The sequence below is a fragment of the Pieris napi genome, chromosome 16 (genome assembly GCF_905475465.1).
Source record: "Pieris napi chromosome 16, ilPieNapi1.2, whole genome shotgun sequence".
In the NCBI taxonomy this organism is placed as follows: Eukaryota; Metazoa; Arthropoda; class Insecta; order Lepidoptera; family Pieridae; genus Pieris; species Pieris napi.
Window position 1 is genome coordinate 614,585 of NC_062249.1, and position 25,178 is coordinate 639,762.

Consider the following 25,178-nt stretch of genomic DNA (forward strand, 5'->3'; position numbering starts at 1 on the left):
AGATAAATGTATTATAAAGAAAGCTGTATATAATCCACTTAAGAAGTTAAAAATTCAATTTCAGTGAAACTTTTAAAACGCTTTAGATATTAATTTTCAAAAAAACCTGCGAGCCAGACGAACTTAGTCAATATTATGCAAATCAAGTAAGATTTTTTCAAACTAATTGCTCGAAACTCTCTCGTTACTTTAGAAAGATGGTCAAGCATGAGTTGGACTTTAAATCTTTCTTACCAATATATAATTTTTATTGTATAACAGACCTTTATTAGTCAGGTAAATTTAAAGGGAGTTCAGTTTAGGTATAACATTAGTCACTTGTATTTAGCTGATGAGGTTAAGCGGATAAAAGGCGGCGTATCTGGGCCTTGACCGCTACCACCTTCTTCAATTAATAATCAAATAAGTTCTTTGAAGGATAAAATCATGGCTTTGTAACGTTAGGGAGTGGACGGGTATTACGACTGCGGAAGAGTTATTGCATCTGGTACAGGACAAGACACGCTTCACGAGACTGACAACCAACCTGCAGTAATGAAGAAGCACAAGAAGATAAATTGAAGAAAGTAATCTCTTAAAGATTTAAATTATCGTTAAATCGTCTAAATGATATATAATAAAAATAATATAGCCTTTAAATTCTGAAACTGTGATATATGAACTTTAATATATTTACATCGTCTATATTGGTCTAATATTCTTCAATTAAATATTTTAATTTCAATATTATTCTGTTATAATATGTTACAGCTACAGATGATCAGAAGATAGTGTACACACAATTAATAATTGTATAAAATGTAAACAATTAAGTATTTTTGTGTATTTGTCTTGTCTAAATAAAGTGCTTGGCGAATTAATACAAAACCATCATTATTGCGTAGAACGAAATAGTGCACTTAATTGAGTTCATGTAAACGTTAAATCTTTGAGATAGAGATAATTAATTACTATAATATTTATACGTTTTGTTACATAAATAAATTGTGGTTTAGATTTGTGCAGACTGTCGAGTGTCGACCAAATTTCTAAACGCAAAGCCGCAAGACTTTGACTATTGACATTATTATGACTGTTTAATGTCAATCACAATGACAATTGTCATATATCTGCCAAATGTCAATGTAAAAACATTGAATTTGCATTTTGCCTATGCCGAATTTATTGCTATTGTAATTTTGAAAAATTTTGAAGAATTTCACCATAACTAACGACCAGTAATGGCTGGGAAAGTGAACAAGTTTGAAACGCCGAGCTCAGCAAGCTCAGATAGGTAAATCTCGTATATTAACCTTAATTTATGTTTGTTTGTACAGCTGTGTCGTGTCAACAATTTGCTATGTAGAAGGCTGTATTTCAGCCATTCAGTTTGATTTTGGTCATGAGAAAAATCACACGATATACCGTTAGTTCAGTGTTGTCGTGGCCTTAACAAGCTGTGTTCAGATTTGAAAAGATCGTTGTCCGAGAGACGTGGTTTCTAACCTCTTGGGTACACATTGTGACTTATTTTTAGAACGTAATAGCAAATTTTCATGCTGTGTAATCAAGCTGTGAATCATACACGTGTCCGGAAGATACCGTAAACAAAATTATCTTGATTGCATTTTACAGTAAACATGGAGAAAACTACACTGATTAGCAATAATGTGTAAGATCAATTGCCTTTTTATATCAACTACATGTTGCAAATATTATCAAATAATTATTATGAATAATCTTATGTTTTCATTATAACATAAGATTATTCAGTCTTTTAAATAATTTGTTTCTTATAAAAACATTAGTCATAGATAAAAAACAACAATATTTTACTTTTTGATAAGATGGTAATCTAAAATAAAAGTTATATAGAGATAACATAGGCTGATAATTAAAACCTAAAAGTAATTTTCACTATAATTTTATATTAATTTGATTTTGTTGCTCTTACAAATTAATTAGTATATTATGTCTTAGTATTGTATTTAGTGATGAACCGTGGGAAGCATTTCTTATCTTTAAATTGATTGAATTAAATATAATTTTATGGAGACATACACATTACATATCCTGATAAAAAAGTATGTTTTATATAATTAAGGAAACCTTCTACTTCTACTAACCTAGTACCTTCTATTTTAATATTATTTAAAAACGAAACATCTATTGTGAATCCCTTTATTATGAATTTTCCCAAGATTATGTAACATGTTGCACAAATTGTCAATAAGCCTTTAGCAATTTTATAAATTTTACTCAATAAACTTAACTGACTATATAAAGTATTTTATAATAATTGTAACACCTTTATTTATTATGTGTTTTTGTGGTTGCCACATATTATGCCATATGGCACATACACACCCAGATGCCAAGGGCTCTATTCCCAGTAAAATAATAATTGTTTTACACAGTGAGCTGAATACAAATTTGAAATTTGTTTTAATAATTGAGCTTATTTCGGATGGCCCATGCCCAATTAGGGGGTAATAGGAAAACAAAAACAAACACCATCTCTCAATTAATGAATAAAAGTCAAAGATAATATATCAAGTGCACTTGACCTTATTTTCATGTTTCAACTCAATGATATTGGTCAAGGTTGAATGACTTTTGCACTTTGAATTTTTTATTTAATAAAATTAAATGTCAATGAAATGTATACTTGTTTGTTGTTTTATTATAATTTTGTCATTTAAATTAAGGACAAATTGAAAAGCCTTGGTTTTTAGATACATTTATTTTATTGTTAGTATTTGAACAAAACAATCATAAAAAAAGTTATATATTACATACTTTTTAACAAAAGTGATCAGTAATCTTTGTATGATATAGATCAACAAACATCCATCAATAAAAATTGGAGCATCCTTCTGCTTAAAAATATATTATATGGTAATGAAAATATAAATTGCAGTGACTCTGAATTGGCATTGGAGATAAGTGAGCAAGTGTTTATTGATGATGAGGATTACAATCGGGCTCCAGCTTCTCCCACCACTGTCCCCAACGTAAGGTCATATAGACCTCCTTCCACAGGTAATTTTAAACTTTGTTTACCTTAGGCAGTGATGTAACTGCCTCAGTCACTTATATGATACACCAAATTGTGTTTTTAACTTTTAATTGCCTACCTGTATTGACCTTTAGATACGTACAATTTGTTTCTGCTTTTTTATCTGCAAAGTTAGTCTAATCCCCCAAACTTCCCATTCCAAGACATTAAAATGTGTGTATACTTAGTATTCACATCTTAACATAAAAAAAATACTGAATCTCTAAAGACAGTGCTGAAGTCATAAAATGTTATTTTTAAACTGACCTAGAATGGCATTCAACTTTACACAATAACATCTCAATAAGAGCTAATTACAAAGGTTTTATACTTGAGTATTAACAAGATTGTGTTGCAATATAAAGTTGAATTTATATGGCATTGTGTTGGTTTCATATAAAGTGCTTAAGTAATACGAAATTGAATTGCTCCTGTTCGTCACTCGAATCTTAATTGTGTCATATTAATTGAACTACATACCAATAAACCATTTTAATTATGTTGATACTTTTTATTAATTGGTGTCTCAAATTATTATTTATGAAATGTTATTCATATGTCGAGTGAAGTAATAGGAAATTTGCTTGTTAACACTTTAAATAATGCATTTATAGAATTGTAGTATGATTTAAAGAAACATGAAAAATTACAACTTGAAAATATTTAATCATCATACATATATGTGGTTTGCGTCTTGTTTTATCAAATTTGTCACACTGGATTTCTCATCAAGAACTACAGATTTTAAAGAAATATTTGTGTAGTAGTCTCTACATGAACATTGGTTTCCCAATTAAGACAAAACTGCAAATGACAAAAAATGAGATTAGATTTTACTTTGATATTTTTGTTTTATAACCATGGTTAGCGTTTTTGGTTAGATGTTAACTAATAGGTCAGGACATTTAATGTTATTATGAGTGTCCATTTGCAAATTGGTAAACTTGTCAAATTTATAAGAACATACAAATTATTAATTGTTGATTGTTTTAACATGAAATTTTGGTTTCATGTATACAGTGCAATTAGGGCGCAGTATGATGCATACCGTATCCCAATGAATAAAGGTATCTAAAGGTAATGAACAATAGAGCATCGAATTACCTGGGTATTCATGTTTTATTCATTCGGTGTTCATGACGTTTTTGGTATAATTAGGTTTAGGATTGCATCGTTTTTGTTACGAATGCGAAACTCTCGTAGATATATAACCCAAATAAACAAATAAGTATTAGTTTATGGCTTTAAAATGAACTTTATTATTATTAAATAATAGTACCATATGCCAAAAACATTGTATGTAGAGAAATAAATATGTCTGTACTCTTTTCCTTAAACACAAAATCAGTTCGGCAGTTATACAGCCGGTTGGATCACAGGCCATGTTCAGTGGACATAAATAAGATTAACATTTATTTATTATTCTCTTCTGATACATGTTATTATTTTGGCTCTTGATAACTTCTGAGCTCCTAGTACTTAGATTATTTTACCTTTAATTATTTGATTCTTTTAAAAAACTAATTTTCATTTCCCAATTACGTGAGGACGTACTTTTAAATTTATATTTTATTTTACCACATTAAAATATGTAACTTTATTAAATGGTATATGAAAGATCTTAAAAAGAATAGACCCTTTTTAGATGCGTTAGTGATTAAATATTATTCTGTAGAACCGGTAACAGGCCCCATATTTTCCAAAGAAATAGTACAAATCACTTGAATTTTCTTCAGGCTCAAATATCCTAAAGTCTCCCCGCGGGAGACGAGTTCGAACCACATCAATGTCTCAACCAAATAAGAAGACCACGGCAGAGAGTATATTGCATGCAGACAGAAGAACGATATATACGGCGGGAAGACCGCCCTGGTACAACTGCACTGGAGGACAGGAGGTGGAACCTTTTCTAATTGGTAAGATTTATAACAATAATAAGCCTTTATTCATCCACATCTTATTGACATTACCCTGTGGTCAGATTTACTTAGATATTTTTATCAGTTTTGTCTCTTCATATTTCTTAAAAAGCACTAATGAATCTTGACCAAATCTAAATCGAACAGAAAAGTTTTTGTACTATATAATATTAGTAGAAAGAGAAAGTTTGTGAAAATTAAATATAATCCCAAAGAACTAAAACTAATATAATTGAACTGATTGAATATCTAGTTATAGATTGGAGTGTGTTCTTAATTTGTTTTCTGTTTCTTTATACATGAATCCGGTGCTAGTAGTATAGTCAGGTGGGATAAATGCATGAACGGGGCAAATGTAATACCATAACTTTAACTGTTTACACACAAAATAAACTAGTGCCGGCATCTCTTATACGCGTAAAGTACTTCTTGCACTACACTCTGACAACTTATTGAATCTGATGGATTGACAGATTTTCACCAATCTCGTTGCAATAAAAACCAAAGTATATTTCAATTTGCGTATTTTATTGCTATTACCCCAGATTAGTAACCATCCACACTAGTAGAATTTTAACATATTTTTTACATTTACCCCTTTACACCGGGAAAATGCAATAGAGAATTAATCTGTAATCATCCATAATTAAATATAAGTAATTACATCAAACAAAAGCCCTAAACATGTTTAATATTCACAGTAAAAATTATTTTTAAATTGTAAAAGACCACAAAATAACAAGTCAATCTAGTTATGGTACTCGCATTTACCCCCTAATTGAATTTGTTTTAAGGTACATTACCTATTAAAAATGTGTACCCATGCTTAGAAGGTCTTAACAATTGTTTCCCTAGTTCTTTACGAAGATACTTCTTTACAGGAATATGTGGTGCCAGCGCTTCTGGCAAAACCACAGTGGCCGCCAAAATAATCGAATCTCTCAACATACCCTGGGTTACAATTGTCAGTATGGACTCGTTTTATAAGGTGTGTGCCGTTTAATTCAGACGCCATTTATGAGGGAACTATTTTATTAATATTCGTGAAGCATTCGTTATTATATATTTGAGAAATGATATTTATTTTGTCGAATTCCGAAACGAAAGCTAATAATGCTCAAATAATGATACAATGATGAATTTCGATTTAATAAAGGTCACAGGTGTTTTATTTTTGCTGTTCATAATATTTATAGTCTATGGTGAATTACTATTTTTCTTACCGCGCTGCGAAATTTTCTAAACGAAAACAAATAATCTTTGTCATGATAAAATTCCTTTTTTTGAATAATACAACTACGTATTAAAACCTCTCATCTCTGACTCTCATGTAACTTCGTGACTCTCATCCCTGAGGTCGTAGGTTCGATCCCCGGCTGTGCACCAATGGACTTTCTTTCTATGTGCGCATATAACATTCGCTCGAACGGTGAAGGAAAACATTGTGAGGAAACTGGCTCGCCATAGATCCTAGTCGACGGCGTGTGTTAGGTACATGAGGCTGATCACCTATTTGCCTATAAGACAAATGATCATGAAACAGATGTGAGGTCTAAATCTAGAACCATTTTAGCGCCGCTGATTTTTTATCAACACCCGTTTATTGACCTCTTATTTCAGGTGCTAAATGAGAAGCAGCATCACGCGGCGAATCGGAATGAATACAACTTCGATCACCCGGATGCGTTTGACATGGAGCTGCTGGAAAGTGTCCTCCAGCGTTTAAAAGAAGGGAAGAAGGTGGAAGTTCCCATTTACAACTACGTTACACATTCGAGGGAGAACCGTACTGTAAGTATACAACTAACTTGATATGTTAGTAGGGATAATGTAGCGTTGGAAAGAAGTTTTGTTACAAATCTTTCGTCCTTATCTTCTTCGTGATCTTGAAAAGCCCTAACCGATACGACTTGCTGTCCCCACACTTTATCCTCAGGTTCTGTGGCATTAGGGATGTTGAGACTTATAATTGTCTTTATTTTGTCAGACCAACGGATCGACCCCAACTTCTGCCATCACTCCTTCCTACCATAACCTTAGTATTACATTTGCAAAGAACTATTATGTTTATTAACAGGTATATCAGAGCTTGTAATCAAAGAACTGCTCTGTAAATCTTGCCTTTAGAAATTTTACCTCCTGTCTCTGTTATCTAAAATATTGCAATAGTCTAGTCGACAAGTTGAAAATGGAACAAAATAGAGATACTGCTCTTAAAATTATGTGCGATAGCTCATTGGATCCGGAATGACGTCTAGAAAAATGTGCCAAAAGCGTGTATTAGCACATACAAAATTGCTAAAGTTACAAACAATTAAAGATTTAAAAAAAATGGCATTTTGTTTTTTGCCAATATTTAATATTCATATTTAAGAAATTTAAAAAAAAAGATTCTGAAAGAGGAGGAAATTTCCAATAAAAAATATTCTATTAACTTTTATGGCACGATCTTGTTACAGTGAAATTAGTCTCGAGAAATTTTTGCATATGTAGTGGTGTGTATATTACTCAGATCTTAGAGCGCGTTTCCACTATATCGTTCTGGCCTATACAAAAATGTTTCGATATCCTAACATTACTATTTAATATTATACTTATCCCTAGCAACACTCTGATTTTTGTTATCAATAAAAACAAGTTTTTATTTAAAAAAAAAGGTTTTGACTTTATAAAAAAAAGGTGTGTGCGCGATTCACACACGATAGAAGTGAAACTTCAAAGAGGAGAGACCGATATATATTTTTTTTTCCTTTCATCTAGGTTTTTAAAACTCCGGGGGGTCTACGGGGGGGTCAAAATTTATTTTTGGCCTAGGACGCACCGTTTCCGAGATATTTCAATCTAAAGCAAAAAATCGTCACTTGATAGTGGAAAGTGGAAACACGCACAAAACCAGAATAAACCAGTTTACGCTGTCCGCAGGTGCCACGTGCAGTCCGGCGTCAGTCGCTTGGTACTGTTAGAACATAAAGCACACATTTCATTCAAAAATTATAATTATTACGTTAATTGTTAAATTTTGTATTTGTTGATTGTTGTTATTGTTTGTTATTATTGTTATAATATTTGTTGAAGTGTTTAATTTGTGTGTAAGTGTTGCAACTTTATATTGTTAATTAAAAATGGCTCCAGTGTTAAAACATGGTCGAGGCAAGCCTTTGACTTCTCAAACTAAAGAAGTTTTGTACTGTTTGTACAAATATTTCGAAAATGAGTGTAATAACAACCCGAGCAGTATTATGACTCCCACTCAATTAGTTGCTAAATCAACGGGAATTTCAATAGCATCCGTCAGAAAGGTAGTATCAGAAAGCAAATGTCGACCTTCAGATCAGGAAGTAACATTTAAATCTCCTAAAAAGAAACCGAATCGTAAACCTACAATAGTAATCGATAACTTTGATCAGCAAGTTATCAGAAGAACAATTCATGACTTCCACATCACAAATAAAGAAATTCCCACTTTGAAAACTTTGCACGCAAAATTAAAAGAAGATATCGATTATAAAGGTTGTGTCAGCACGTTACGAAAACACGTCATGTCATTAGGTTTTAATTGGAAGCAAACAGAAGATAACCGGAAACTTCTTATGGAAAAACACGAAATTAGATACTTGCGAATTAATTATTTGATGAAAATTGCTGAATATCGTGAACAACGCCGACCAATTGTTTACACCGACGAAACATATATACATACATCACATACCCTCTCGAAATCTTGGTCAGATGGAAGCACTTCAGGTTTGAAGCAACATATATCGAAAGGCAACCGCTTAATCATTGTTCATGCCGGTGGTATGGATGGCTTTATACCAAATGCATTGCTTATGTTTAAAGCCAACCAAAAAAGTGGAGATTACCACGACAATATGAACTATGACAACTATTCAAGGTGGATTCAAACTCAATTAATACCCAACTTACAACCAAATAGTGTTGTTGTTGTTGACAACGCACCATATCATAACTCAATACAAAATCCTGCACCGAATAGTAATTCTAGAAAACAGCAAATGATTGACTGGCTGACATTGCGAAACATTGAGCATTCATCCACGTTGCTTAAGCCTCAATTATATGAACTGATTCTGCAAAACAAGGCGAGATTTGTAGAGTACAAGATAGACGAAATATTACGACAGCACGGTCATACTGTGCTGCGTTTACCACCATACCATCCGGAGTTTAATCCTATAGAAAATATATGGGGGATAGTGAAAACATATGTCGCAAAAAAGAATGTCGCAATGAATATGAAGGTTATAATGTCATTAGCTGAAGAAAAAATGAACGCCATAACTGTAGAGGAATGGAGAAAAGTTTGTCTGCATGCTATTGAGGAGGAAAACAAATATCAGGGTAGAGACGCAGCTTTAGACACAATATCAGAACGAATCATAATTAATTTAAATAATTCATCTGATGAAAGCGAGGATGGGGATGATTGTGATATGCCTGGGGTTGATGAATTATTAGAATAAAACATTTATGGCCGGAGAACACCTAATTCATACACGTCTTCACTGAAGTGAAAACCGGCATTCACTGCTTGTAATATTTGGAACTGGCTTATCTGCCTCATACAGTTCCATAGATTACAATGCAGTGGATACACATTTTCACGTCCGTATTAGTACGTAGTGCGTATGCGTAGACGTGTACGCATTTGGTGTGCTCCAGCCACAAACGTATATTACCTTTAAAAAAATAAAAACTAAAAATAAAATGTTGTTTTTTTTTTTATTTGCTGACCATACACTACTACAAACGCAAAAATTTCTCCAAGCTAATTTACCTGTAAGTATGTATGTAAGAAAGGCTCTACGAAGCGAAATTTTGTACCATTTTCAACTTGTCGACTAGACTACAAGGTGAATAAATTTTATTGCCGTAGTAGCAATTTACAAGAGTATTTTAAAGCGTTTGTAGTATTTAGAAAGGATTATGTATTCTTTTAGATTGAAGGAAGAGTACCAGTACCTACATATATATATGCGTAGTTAAAAATACTTCGTTAGCGAGTTTCAGGGTGTCATCATTGCAGCGATTTGTAAGCGCAGATAAATAATAGATAGATGTCGCTATTCATAAATTCTCATCTCTTTTTATCGCAGCGTAATAAAAAATGACAGATTGATTACACTGATTTTGTTTTTATGGTTAAGAGGATATTATTTTCTGATATCCCCATATGACTTTTTAAAATAACTTTATGTGAAGTATTAAATGGTTATCATTTTTTAAGGTATAATGTTAGAACAATTTCAGAAAACGATGTACGGCGCGAACGTGATAATATTCGAGGGAATTCTAGCGTTCTACAACGCACAAGTGTTGAGCAAACTCGATATGAGAGTGTTCGTAGATACGGATGCCGATATCCGACTCGCGAGGCGTTTGCGGAGGTCAGTTAAGTTAATACGTAAACTACATTTATAAAATTTAAAGGCCGGCAACGCACTTGCAATCCTATTTGATGTCCATGGGCGGTAAACACTTGACGTTAAGTCCTCGGTTACTTCCAGTCCCATAAATCAGCCTTTGTTTAATTTCCGACGATAATACATCAATAATACTAGGTTGGTCCCGGTTTCTAATTGATAAATAATTAGGATTTAACAATTTAAAATTGGTCGAGTAGTTTGGAGTATTTGGGGGCAATTGAGCCTACCGGACAGTCATCGCAGCCCATGAACACCCATTTGGGGCGTTGTCGGCCTTTGTGGGAGGAATATACTCTTTCTTGGAGGAGTTTCGTTACGATCATACAAAAATCTTGAGTATAGTCACAACTCGTTTGGAACAAAATAAAAAAAAACGACGGGTTGCACTCCGGGAGTGCCGGCAGAAGTGAAAACTTGAATATTAACGTTGTTCATTTTTGATATATTGGAATGGTTATGGAATAATTTTGCACGAATTGCTTTTATTATCAGTATATAAGTACTATCATTTATGTGGTAGAATACAATATTTATTTATTGCGCTATGGTATACAAACATGACAATTTATATTACATTAAATACGCCGCGCCAGCTGTGTACTCTCCATCCGTCTTACGAATTTTCGATCAGGTCACGTGTCTCGAGTTTAAAATTTTTTACCCATTCCAAAGTGTACAACGCCGCTAAAGAAGTTTTCACTTCAAAATTATCAGATCCAACGTTTTTTATTATCAGGATGTAACATAAGCGGTGATAAATGCGGGTAGATCTAAAATTATATTAAATCTCTTTCAGGGATATAGTCCAACGCGGTCGTGACCTAGAAGGGGTTCTCAAACAGTACATGACGCACGTGAAGCCAGCCTATCAGAACTACATAGCACCCTGTATGGCCCACGCTGATATCATTGTTCCGAGGGGTGGAGAGAACAAAGTCGCCATTTCACTCATTGTACAACATGTTCACAAACAGTTGCAGTTGGTGAGTTCAAACTTAGCGTTAAGCATGACTTTATGTCTTTCTTTTGCGAACTGTGGAAACGACTCCCGGTGGGGCCCTTGGGAGATACCACCAATTGTTTAAAGAGTATACTCCTCCCTCAAAGGCCGGCAAAGCACCCACAAAAATGAGTGTCTATAGGCATCGATTTGCCCTTTTTGGGCGTTCCGTAGGTTTATTTGCCCCCCTATCCAATAACAAAAATGTCAATTAATATTTTGACACACAGGAGTTTCGGCTCTGAATCTTTCCTTTGATACATTGATAGTTTTGTCAGCATAAACTTATGGATTTTTATACTACACTAATACTATTCGAATATAAGTGTACCAAACATTTAAGAAGAATTTCTCTTTACGTGAATTTATTAAATTATTTAATGCAAAAGAGATATTTCCATGACCTGAGGCTTGGGAAAAACTCACTTTACGACTGGTGTGACCCACTAACGCCAAACGAATTTGTATGAGAATGAAATTAGCTGACGCTTGGTCACGTGACACGACGTGTCATGACATGTATCAAAGCCTAGAGTATATACGGAAAGATAACCGTGGCAGTTATGAGGACTATGCATTTATTCCCACAAATACTTTAATATTTTATCTAAGTATCAAGAATATTACAGTCGAACTATAATGACGTAACAGTGTTGTCAACATAAGAGAAAAAAAATATTTCTATCTGTAGCGACTTCGAATTTTGCGAATCCTAGGACGATTCTATTTTTTTTTTTAAATTTCCTATTTCATTTATTTTCACAACCGGCCGGTGTACATTTTGGAGTTTATTATAAATCAAATGTAAAATAATTATTCATTTATATTAAATTAAATTATTTTAATATATTTCAGCGCGGCTTTAAAGTCCGTGAGAAGTTAGCGATCGCGCACGTGGGTCAGCCCGTACCGGACTCGCTCTACGTACTCAAGGATACTCCGCAGGTATGTCGGAAAATATTTCTCTCTTCATCGATCTTGACATCTTCAATAGCGGGTTTAGTGGGCGTCTTGTAAAGTGCGAGCACAAAACATGAATAATATCGTACTATATTGAATTTAATTTGACTCCTTCTAACACTACAAATAACACTTTAGCTTAAATTATAAAGAGCAGCGGGTTCAAGGCACCGATCTCACTTTTAATCACAATCTGTCCAACCATAAATCACAAAGACCCAATTCGGTCCAACGTCCCATCACCACAATGATCCACTGAATACTCAATCGGAAGTGCCTTTCCTGAACGCTCTGTCCAAAGTCAAGATGGCGCCTCCCACTCGAGGCATTTGCTCTGATTGGTCGTAACAATATTCGTACTTTTATTCGTTAAGTAATGATTCCATCTAAGAATTAATTAAATAATAACAAATTATGAAGAAATAGAAGGAATTTCAATTATGAAGTAGAAATAAAAATCAACGGTCAATTGACCCGATCATTAGCATTTCCTGATAATCCTAACATTCCCTGGCATATATATATATAATAGTATCAATCGCTTATACTGGAAATAAATAAGGCGCAACTGCGTTTCTCTGTGAATACAAAAGAAACAACATTTAAAGCTTATATTCTAGGTATTATAAAGTAAAATAATATAATGAATAAAATTAAAATATCTTACATATATTATGTCAAGTGACATAAATTAAACATCGTCGATCAGACGGCCAAGACAACATTACAAAAGAGTTTATATAAAATACAATATAGACAATAGTTTGTATAGGAAAATATATTAAATATATATATAACTTATTGTAGGTGCAAGGGCTCCACACATTCATTCGTAACAAGGACACGCCGAGGGATGAGTTCATTTTCTACTCGAAGCGTTTGATGCGATTGGTCATAGAGTTCGCGTTGTCCCTCTTGCCGTACTCCGAACACCAAGTGGACACGCCCCAAGGATTCACTTACACTGGTAATTATAACATTAACACTCATTACAGCTATAATTATGTCAATTATTTGCACGTTGCTTTTTTATGTTTCTTAATCTGCCCGTTTCTGATCTTGTGGTGTGAGACCTTATTTTATACACATATTTTGTTTGCCGTCCCCTGTTGCCCTTATTTAAACAATATCTAAATATTTTAAAGTACTAATTATTTTTGACGTACAGGAATCCGACTTAGCGCTAAAGCCCGTTTCTAAATCTTACTCTAAGGTGGCGAGTGTATAAGAAAGTAATTTAAATTGTGTTTAATCAATATGGGTTAATCCGTATCCCTTGTACACCATTAAATTACTCCTTTTGTTAATAACGCATTACGTATAATTAATTGTATCGCGCAGGTCGTAAATGCGACGTCGAAAAGATCTGTGGCGTTTCGATCCTTCGAGCCGGAGAAACGATGGAGCAGGCCGTGTGCGACGTGTGCAAGGACATTCGGATCGGGAAGATTCTCATTCAGACGAACCAGCAGACTGACGAGCCGGAGGTGAGCATTTCACATAACCAAGCTCTGTATTAGCCTCAAGGCTAGGCGCGAGTCTCAGACTTTTTGATTCGTCAATGTTTTTTTCTATATCTACTATATAAAAATAAGTCGGGTTTTCCTTCCTGACGCTATAAATAATATAAATTCAGGAAAAATTTCAACAGAAAAGCGGGATTACCTAACGAAATGTTACATAAAACGAAGCCATCTGGTGGCGAAACGGAGTTCGCCGAGTTTGCTAGTACAGTATAAACTCTTTATAACGTCAATTGTTATAATGAAAAACTTTCTATAACATAAACGAATTAATGTATGGACATTAATTTACTCTTTATAACGCAACATCCATTCTCTATTACGAATAAATATTTTCATATTCAGACATCAACAACATAACGAAAAAAAGTGCTCGGTCCCTTGAAATTCGTTATAAAGACTTTACACTGTATGTGTACAATTAATAGTAGCTAACGTAAAGACGTAAAGATTAATTTCAAGCATGTCAAAATGTTACATTCAGAGTACAAACTTAGCGTTAAGTATGACTTCCGTATGTCAAATCCAATAACTTTTACAGCTGTCAGTCTCAGGATGATTTTTAACTAATTAACAGGTCTTAAAAGAAGGTACCAAAGCCTGATATAAAGACCAAGGGTTGTAGCGCCACTTTATAGGCCTTTGTAAAATTATTGTGTACTACTAAAGTGCTAAAACTGCGAAATAATATTACGTAACATGTATGAGGGTAGACTCACGTACCCGCACAGAATTTCTAAGGAAATTTCCATTGTCCAGCTGTACTACCTCCGTCTCCCAAAAGACATAAAGGACTACCGCGTGGTGCTGATGGACGCGACGGTGGCGACTGGGGCCGCGGCCATGATGGCCGTTCGGGTGCTGCTGGACCACGATGTGCCCGAGGAGCACATCAGTCTGGTCTCTCTGCTGATGGCTGAGATCGGGGTGCATTCTATCGCTTACGCCTTTCCCAGGGTGAGATTTATTTCAAGTTAAAAGTTAACAAAATGTTTTTTTAATGGCATTTATGTTATTTCAATCATAATAATTTATTGCCAGAAAAAGAAAAAGCCAGTCCTAGACTGTACTTTTTCGATTCTACCCTCGATAAATGGACTATCTAACAATTTTCTTTTTACCCATCAAACAAACCGTTTAGCTTTATTTGTACAGATTTTCTATAATAGAAGAAATTTGACACTAATATACAATACATATAATTTAACTATACAACACTGTAATCTTGTAGTATTTCACTCAATAAACCATGAACGCGATGGATTCTTTGAACTTCCTAACCTATTTAGTTATTTCCTTTCCATTAAGTTATAGTTAGAAATTCATGATTTTTAATTAAAAGTCCATATTTCAATTCGTACGTATTTTGGTTTCAGGTGAAAATAATAACCTCGGCGTTAGATCCGGAAATAAACGAGAAGTTCTACGTGTTGCCCGGTATCGGTAACTTTGGGGACCGCTACTTCGGTACGGAGCCCTCTGACGAGGAATGACTGATGACCTAGGAGCGAGAGAGATAGAAATATCCGCGCGCTGCGAGTGAACGAGACGGCAATATGTTTAGCAGTTCCATTTGTAAACGCTTCACAGGTAACGGGGTTTGAGCGCTTATGGCACGACTATATCACTACATTGCAAAATGTATCTTAACATTAGCTTATTAGGGCGCTCTTTCGTTTGATTTCAATATTATTTATCCTGCTAGGGAGAGCCCCGAAACATTTATGGCTGGTTTAAATAAATAAAAACTAGTTTTAATTAATTTATTTCATTTGTGTTAATCTAGTCAAAAACGTACATAAATGTCAATCGTACTGCGTGTATCGTGGTTTTTAGTGAATTGTACTTATGGCGAACAATTAGCCAAAGAATTGGTTAAATTAATTTATATTCCTAAAGTTTGATGTGTTTAACTAAAATGTATACAATTGTATGGTTAAACTAAATTAAAATCATTGTTAGATTGTTGTGTGCTTAAATCGTCTTAATAAAAAATTGTTCCTGTAATGAAATACTTCTCTAATATATAAACTATGCAATCAGTGCATTTAACTTAAAACTTACTTAAAATTATACATATAAGAAATCTTTGTTTGAGCTGTCTTCTACTAACTCGCTTTCTACAATAGCCGGTGCAATGTCTCCATCCCTTTCTATACGTGAATGGCGAAATGAGAAGCGAAATCTCGATAACCGGAGACTAAAATGGTGCTTTTATTTCAGAAATGACTTTACAAAATAACACAATAATTAGCATTTATTTTTCTAAGGCAGTAAGGTTTACGTTCATTCCGACACGACGCTGCCATTTTTATCTCTATCGCTTCTCTATTTCTTACAGTATTAAGTTGTCTACTTTACGTAATAAGACTTATCCTAGGTTAGTCTGCTTTTAGGGAGCGTTCAAGTATCACGTAACGAATTTGGGGGGGGGTCCAGAAAACCGTTACGGCGCGTTACCTGGGGGGGGTCAATAAACTCCAAAAATTGCGTGACGTAATACTTGAACGCTCCCTTGAAAATTTTAGGTTTTTGTAATTTATTACCGGCAGGTAGGTCTCTGGCATCCCATATGTCGACCAATTTTTTTAATTTTTACAGTATAAAAATAATTGGTGTGTAAACCAAAAAATAATATAAAATTTAAAAACTTCTAAGATTTTTTTTTCGTCTATAATCTCCAAAATTATTATTTTTATCAAATATATTATTTATCAACCTTAACATTAATATACATTATTGAATTATATATTTTTTAATTAATGACTTATAAATTGACAAAATTACGTTGCAGAGACCATCTCATTCCGGTTAATTTTATCTCAATTTTGTAATTTAGTGTGGTTTAGTTTGTAAGTTATTTATAAGAAATTGATTTGTTAATATGTAAAAACACGTTCGTTGTATACAGATGTGCAAGTTTTACCTTAGGGTATATTTGGACATTAGTAAGGCACGTGTAGAACTGTATGATATACATATTTGTATATTTTATATTAAGCTTTGAATTAGCGGAATATGTTGAATAAATGTATGCAATATAAATCATGATTTTATTCATAATTTTGAAAGAAGTAAAAAGAAATACGTTGAAATGAAATCTGCGTACATTTTATGACACGACATTCCTTGTCAACGTCAAAACTACGATCTAAGGTCAAAGTTAGGCCGAAATTCAGAACACGTCAATGTACCAACTAAGTGTCATATGACATGTGGTATTTTTGACAGATTCCGATGTTTGTTCGCACTTAGTTATCAATTAAAAGTGCGATTGATCAACGTCTAATGTAATTGATTGAATAACATTAAAAATCATCGTCGTCTTGTATTGTAGGAGCCATTGACAATGTATTGAGTATTATTTAAAAGATTTAGCCTTTTGGTATTGTGCAAAGTAAGAGTATGAAATATTAGAAAATTTAGTTGTTGGCAATTTTGACGCAGCGTTTTCTATACTTTTGGTATAAATGAATGCAAAACAAAAGCAAACATTAAAATATAAAATAAAATACCTTGCTTTTTGAACCAACTATCAAAAAATCCTGTTTTTTTTATAGAAATGATCTTTGTAACATTAAATCACGTAAATATTGGACAATAGTTAATTCTATAGAACTTTTCAATACTAGCTGTCAAACGCTCGTCAAAATTTGACATATCTCAATACATTGTCTATGGCTATCAAAATGAATTTGTAAATCAATGTATAATTAATATAATATAATTGATACATTACAACTAAGTCGTGTTAAGCACAACAACGGTGTACGTACACTCATGTAATAATTGTGAATAAAAAACAAAAAAATATTAAAACAATAAAACTAAAATTAGTTTTTTATTATGGCAACATTGAGATCACGGTATTGATGTTAGTAAAAAAACCTAAAAGGATCTTGAATAGATCTAGGATACTCGTCTGGTTTTCCATACCGAGTTTTTAATGTCCTGCAAATTGAACAAAAAAAACTAGCCTAAAAAAATATAGTGCAAGGTAGAAGACCTGGGTGCTGACACACGTCTTGTTTGATCTTCGCCAATGGTTTGATCAAAGCATCAAGTCATTGTTCAGAATCGCGGCAATTAAAGTAGCCATGATGATCGCCAACTTTCGAAAAGAGTTGGTACTAAGAAATTTAACCTAAGACAAATGAATCAAACGAGTGGATAAACAACCTTTTTTAAGTTTCAAAAGATCCTTGTCGCTTTTTCTTGCAATGGCCAAGTATTTTAAATATCCTATGTTAGAGTGCGGAGCTTTACTGCGACTTATTTTACTTTAAATATGGTGAATATATATTAAAAATTACTACAACTAGATAAACGTACACTCCCCGGTGTTGTCGTTAAGGTACAATTAGAGGCATTTTTTAATTTTTTTGGGTTAACATACTTATAAAATAATATTTGATTTTGACAATCGATTGTGTAACTTAATCAACTGTCTATTTTTTCTTCTGTCTCACATAGCCACGAAACTCAAATTTAAGGAATATTTTTGATTTGGATCTGACATTAATTGGGCAATATAACCAAAACGTCAAATTACTATACACCATTTTTATTTAACAATAGTTAAATATTTTTTTTTAAGCATCGTCAAAACTGTTTTTTATTTTATTGTTGACTATAGAATGGCAACACTGATTTATTTTCTTAGGCAGGCTTATATGAATGAACTTGTTTTGAAGTGAGAAATGATTACTCAAGTTTACAACAATCGATGTCAAAAAGTTGTCAAATATGATCGCAAGTGTCCAAGTATCTCTGGAAGACAAAGTCAAAATGTTCGCGCTTCGTGCTTGCCGCTTCGTGGAGCTGATTTTTTCTGAAAAGAAACGTTAAATTACTACAAATATTACTTCAACATTGCAACTATTCACAACTTTCTTTCTCTGCCATTTGTACCTTAAACGCACACATACACATACACATAGGTACGCCACATACTGAGCTTTTTAATTTGTTACGTGGTCCTACTCCTAAATCTTTTTTCTAGTTGAACAACTGTCTATATTTATTTTTCACTGTTTTCGTAAGTTTGTAAAATGAGAAATGATTAAACTTTGTGCTCCTAATTTATCGTCTATGAAAAGTTTTTTAACAAATATTACAACAATGGGAGATATTTGTGGCCCCGAAACAACTATTGTTTTGTCCGAAATCAAATCGCCACGCCATGTGCGAACCAAAAGTGACGAAGTTTTATAATCCCTGTCCCTACTCACTTGTAATACTCCTCGCACTCCTCCATAGTGACGTCACTGCTGATAACACGAGACCCAAAACCACTATAGTAGGTAATGTAGCGTTGCTGGAAACAAATACGCTTTAATTAGAATATATTTGATTCTTATATTGAAATTTTGAATAGTTTTTTCTTAGTTTAAATTTGTCGCTGTCAAAAATATCAATCACAGATAAAAAAAAAGTGCGTGTACTTATGTACGCGCGTAAGTTATACTTCTTTGGCATTATTAAAAATAGTTTGGCTTTGTTCCACCTCCAGTTTTTGATGTTTCACAGCGATAAGATGACAACTCTTTTTTTGTATTCAATTTAGTGCACTTACACTGATTTATCAATTGTTTTTTGTCTCTTGTCCTTATATTTGCTAGATTAAATCAGAAAAATTACATGTTTTGATTAAACAATGTGGTCATTTTTTTAATCAAAACATTACTCGATAATAATAATACATACGGATAGTTAACCTCAATTGTATTGAAGCACTTAGGAAGGTTGATGAGCACAGTTTTTTCACAAATATTAATAAATATTGGTTTAAATATTCAATTTAAATCACTTCTGATTATAATTCAAAAAGCATTGCTAAATTTCTTTGAAAAAATAATTAAAACTCCTTTATTTGTTTAAAAGGTAAATGACAAATGTCATTATGGTCATTCAAAATTCTTGGCATACGAACTTCACGCATATTCTATTTCTTTTTACTTGTAGATTGTCTTATTCCTATCTCGCTCGCGCACGCTATAATCACACTCCTAATTTTGTGTCACAGGTGCGCGCGCATTGTAAAATTTTACTCTCATAAATTTTTCATAACGCGCCTAAAGAAGTATAACTTCAAAAATCTTTTATAAGTATTGATACGGGTCTGTCAAACCAATCTATTTTTTAATGTTTTGATAGCGCTCAAGGTAAGATTAACTTATATCTATGGTAGGTAAGTGTTAAGTAGAATTTTCTACTAACCTGAACATGTTTCGAAAATATCTGTTCAGCGACAATATTGGCTGCAATTCGCAATCCCTTGGCGATGCTATCAATGTATTTAACGTAACAAACAACCAAGTCTCGTAATTCTGTATCGCGTGGTACCGATACCTTTAAGTTGATACCGCCCGGTGGGATGCAATTCTAGAACGTAACAAATATTTTGTAGAAAGAAAGAAAACGGCAACGCACTCGCGAGCCTCCTGGCATTAAGAGTATCCATGGGCGGCAGTATCACTTAACATCAGGTGAGCCTCCTGCCCGTTTGTCCCCTGTGTTCTATAACGAAAAATATTTGCTCAATCTTTTTAATCTTCAAAACAGCATACGAACGAGAAGAATAGAAAGCACTACAGCTTTAATTAATAAATGTAAGAAAACTAGTATTAAGACAATACAAATAGAATTATCACAAGACAATTTGTTATTTTTTTAGTGTCCATATTTTTTAATCATACATTTACTAAATCATGCAGTTATCGTCTTAAAAAAAAGTAAATGATTTTTATTCTTAGGCAGAACCTAATGTAGACCATAAATACCTGATCAATGATACTTTTCATCATCAGCGTGACATTCTTATTATTTGACAAATCGAACTGCTTTGACACTGACACGCCGCCCAGCATATTGTATCTGAAAATATATTTAATTAACATAGTTAATTGAATCTCGACTGTGTGTTTCAAAACAGACTAGGTAAAATCATCAATCAATCTTTTTGGATTTAAAATATCAGAGAAAATAAAAGCAAAACTTTGACCATACAAACGTTAGGTTTACTACTTAAAGAAAATTTCAAGAATGTTTATCTTATATAGTAACTAGCCGTTTCGCGCCCGCTTTGCTGGACGAATTAAAATAAATTTTATGTTTCATTATTTTATTTTTTTTTCATATTTTTATTATTCTTCTTTTTAACTTCCCGCTAAGAAAATTGAAATATTTCGAAAATAGAGTTTTTAACAGATGTTGACGTTTTGCGGTTCTAGGAAGCCTCTTTTGTTTTCATTAGCGGGAAAAATTAAAAAAATGAAGGAACGTTGGAATTAATAAAATAAATAGCCATAAACCATCTAGGAAAAATTTCGCATCGAATGGTGGTAGTTTCATGTCGATACGATCAGTGGTTTAAGCGTGAAAGAGCCTCAAACGAACACCATTTTCTTTTTATATATATAATATAGATAGTAATAATATACTTACACATTGGCCATATACATGTGGTGTCCTGGCGGAGAACAAACTTTGTACTGCCGATCCAAGCCGTAGTTCTTCAAGAAGTACAAACAACTTGTAATATCCCACATATAATAATTAATCATTTCTTTCAATTTTCTCTCACAATATGGCATTATCAACAATTGTATTTTGGAATTCAAACGGTCCTTATATTCTGCAGTTATTTTAAGTAATTTCACAAATAACTTCAATTCTCTGGCAACATCGGATTGGAATATTGCGTCGTAGCCCTCTCGGTGTGGCCATATCATGAAACATTCGCCATTTAAACGATGTGTTACTTCGAGGCATTTTTTAATCTGCGACGCGGATTGTGCGAACACATTGGCGTCGTTGTTTGTGATTGCTCCCGTTGTGTAACTGTAAATACATTTTACAAATTTTTAGTCTAAGAAATTTTTAATAAAGTAATTAATTAAAAAAATCATTGTAATTTCTGCGTGTTACGTTGATTATTTTTAGGGTTCCACCGGGAATCAAAGCCACAATATCTGTGTGTTTTATTCATAAATTATTTCAAATCTCAATATTCAAGAACCATAAATCAATTTAGATGTAAACATTGGCAATAAATAAGTTTTACTTTTAATAGCTACAACATTCGCGTGAAACCAAAATTATTCAATTCAATTTTTTCATAAAAAATATATATTGATATTTCGTAAAGGACTATTTTCTAATTGTATGAGGCAAGGTTGATTTTGCTCACTAAGGCTTTAGTTCAGTTTTATAAGCGTGGCGATTTCCTAAATCGTCGGAGTTAAACCCCGAGAGTATATCCAGACACAGGCACTCGCTTAAACTGTTACATTGCATTCATTCGTTTCATAGCAATTAACATTTAATTATTCGCTTATATTCTATTGTTGTACGCGAGTGGTTAAAATAGAGTAAACCTAAAGTCCTCAATTATTTAAAGCAGCTCGATGACCCAGAAACCGTAAATTGTGGTCTGTATAATACAAACAAAAGAGCAGTGTTGGCCTAGCAGCTTCAGCGTGCTACTCTCATTCCTGAGGTCGTAGGTTCGATCCCCGGCTGTGCACCAATGGACTTTCTTTCTATGTGCGCATTTAACATTTGCTCGAACGGTGAAGAAAAACATCGTGAGGAAACCGCGTGTCTTAGACCCAAAAAGTCGACGGCGTGTGTCAGGAACTGGAGGCTGATCACCTACTTGCCTATTACATTTAAAAATGATCAAAACAGAAACAGATTCAGAAATCTGAGGCCAAGACCTAAAGAGGGTGTAACGCCTCTGATTTATTTTTATTTTTTATAATACAAACATATTATATTAAAATTTCTTACCGTGGATGCATCTGCAGATCAGGCGCCAACCAGAGCAACTTAACATGGTATCTCTGGCTCAACTCGTGAACATATTCCACAATATCATCCCAGTTGGTTTTATTCTCGTCCCAACTGTCCGTTATCGGTAGCAAATCGGAATCCAAAGCTGTCCAGTATTTGATACCGAGTTTCGCACAAAGATCGAAGAAGGCTCTTATGCATCGCTTGTAGTTGTCCATGGAATGAGAATTGTCATCCCAGGGTCGATGGTTGCTGATTTTCGGGTATTCGGCACCTATAGTTTAATACATTTAAAATCTGTCATAACGACATCGAAGGGACTCATATTTGGTCGTAAAAACTGATAGTTGTAACAGCCGATGACGTTGTTATTAAGTACCTAATAGGGGGCCTCATAGCCTAGCGGTCTTATTAAGTGGCAGCTAGGTGAGGGGTACCAGGTTCGATTCCCGGTTCGAGGGCAAGTTTTAATTTAATTTAAATTTGTTCTCGGCCTTTGGGAGGGTTGTGCGGTACCGAGCGAGTGCTTAAACCGTACATGAAGGACACGGTCGAATTTCTAAAGACAAGCACGAATTATAAAAAAATCCTATACTTGACGCTGGCTAATGCACAAATCGTGCCAGAGCCATTAAAAAAAAAACAAAAAAAAAGTACCTAATACATAGAATTCAGCCGGGACCTTTGATTTTAGTGAATATAACCGGTATGTTGTTCAAAACGATGTCGTTTTAAACGGTTTTGACTGTATAACCAAGTCGTGCCCTTAGTGGTTAATGCAAATAGTCTAGGCCCTGCGTAATACATAATTGATACACAGACTGACCAATAAACACAAATGAAGCAAAGGTGCACGGAGCTCTGTTCTCGATTTACTATGATCGAGTATGTTCGACCACAGATCATGACATTCAGGGTAATGTATTTTAACTACCTTTCTAAGTTAAGAGTTGAAGCTGTTTTAATACCATGAATAACCTCTGTATTATGCTCGCATCGGGTTATAAGAGTTATAGTAGACTTCTCCAGGTTACTACTCAGGGCCGGGGATTTAAGGGAGGGCAACCGGGGCTACAGACCAGAAGCCATCCTCAATATAGCATTCGAAACAAAAAAATTTTAATTCCGACTAGAAAACAATAGTTAACAAGATTTCTTTTCATATATTTTTATTTGTTTGTAAAATACTAAAAGGATCTACTTGGTTTCACAATAAATTATGGATTGAAAAACTCGACTGAAAAAATTTAATTTAATTTTTTTTTTTTTTTTTTGAAAATAACTTGGGGCCAGGCGGCCTCCATGCCTTAGTTACCCCAAAGCCTTCAGACTTCTAAATCCTGTCCTGTTAATACTAGAGTTGACTATAATAGTAAACTGGAGTACTGGAATATTAACTTACTGGCATTCCTGAATTCAGTGAGTGATAGGCTGTATTTCAGCCAATCCTCCATTGTCTTAGCGTGCACGCGCTCCGTTGCGTTGTAGTACCGATAATTCAATGTATCGGTCGCAGACGCAGCATTATTGTACTCGATCTTTTCTATTCCTATAAAAAAATACAGTTTTTAATACGCACATGCTTTGAGACAATGTTAAATGTAGGTGAACTTTATATATAAAATGACACGATTTAACAATCATTTGTACAAAAATAACATACTTAATAAATACTCTAAAATTGGCTTCTACTGTGTAAGGATAGAAATCTATATGTAATATAAAAAAGCATAAATATACATATTACGGAAAATTAAACTCACCCTGAAAATAGTCTCCTGCATCAGCTCTCTCCTTCACCTTCTGCCGCTTTCCACCAGGTTGACTGTACGTAGTCATTTCGACACTAACCATGCACCATACGTGGCGGTAAATCTTATATAATATCCTTTGAATAGAACTGCCCAGTTGAAACGATCGCATTACGCTTTGTTCTAAACTTGTTTCGGTAACGTGATACGTTTGAAACACAAGTACAAATAGTTTAGTATTTCTATGAAAACATTTTAACCGACTTTAGAAAAGGCGGAGGTTTAGATTCTAAGGGTATTGTGGACTTATGCGTCAAGCATACCAAAGTGCTCCGATCAATCATACAAAAATAGCAAAATATTTTTACCCCATTTATATAAACGAATCAATTCTAAATATATTTAATTAGCATTTTTAAGTCCATAATATTCAAGTTAAAGGAAATTATCTTAATATCTTTTAATTCTTTTTTAAACTTTAATAAGAATTACGCACATGTGTGACCCATTATAGGAAATAGGTATGTAGTTGAATTTTCTTAGTTACAGTGCTACATACTTTTCTTGGCCAACGGCTGAAATTGGTACTACAATCGCCATTTTGAAATGTCAGACATTAAATAATGTTACTAATAAAAATCCAACTAAAATGTTCATATTTATTTTTATTCCTTGCGTTATTAATTACCTACAATTTTTTATTTAGTTTAGTAGCAACAGCTCAATAAAAATCTCTTTGAAAAAT

The 25,178-nt window shown here is 33.6% G+C and overlaps 2 protein-coding genes across 3 annotated transcripts; one reads left to right on the forward strand and one right to left on the reverse strand.

Annotated features, from left to right (window-relative positions):
- Positions 1-1,114: 1,114 nt before the first annotated feature.
- LOC125057110 (uridine-cytidine kinase-like 1) lies at positions 1,115-16,931 on the forward strand. 2 transcript variants are annotated; one of them, XM_047660586.1, is made up of 12 exons: positions 1,115-1,273; positions 2,900-3,021; positions 4,774-4,953; positions 5,838-5,944; positions 6,577-6,747; positions 10,228-10,364; positions 11,200-11,386; positions 12,259-12,348; positions 13,171-13,330; positions 13,705-13,850; positions 14,646-14,843; positions 15,263-16,931. In XM_047660586.1, the coding sequence occupies exons 1-12, from the start codon at positions 1,221-1,223 to the stop codon at positions 15,377-15,379; spliced, it is 1,668 nt and encodes a 555-aa protein (XP_047516542.1). In that variant the 5' UTR covers positions 1,115-1,220; the 3' UTR covers positions 15,380-16,931. The 2 variants fall into 2 exon arrangements, with proteins under 2 accessions (XP_047516542.1, XP_047516543.1); XM_047660587.1 differs by lacking the exon at positions 1,115-1,273 and adding an exon at positions 1,310-1,651.
- Positions 16,926-24,581, reverse strand: LOC125057111 (xylose isomerase-like). Its single transcript, XM_047660588.1, has 8 exons — positions 24,446-24,581; positions 24,085-24,231; positions 22,680-22,956; positions 21,333-21,728; positions 20,669-20,762; positions 20,106-20,270; positions 19,118-19,203; positions 16,926-18,717 (listed from the first exon to the last, which is right to left on the reverse strand). Exons 1-8 carry the CDS (start codon positions 24,534-24,536, stop codon positions 18,627-18,629), a joined length of 1,347 nt encoding a protein of 448 aa, XP_047516544.1. The 5' UTR covers positions 24,537-24,581; the 3' UTR covers positions 16,926-18,626.
- Between the last annotated feature and the right edge of the window lie 597 nt (positions 24,582-25,178).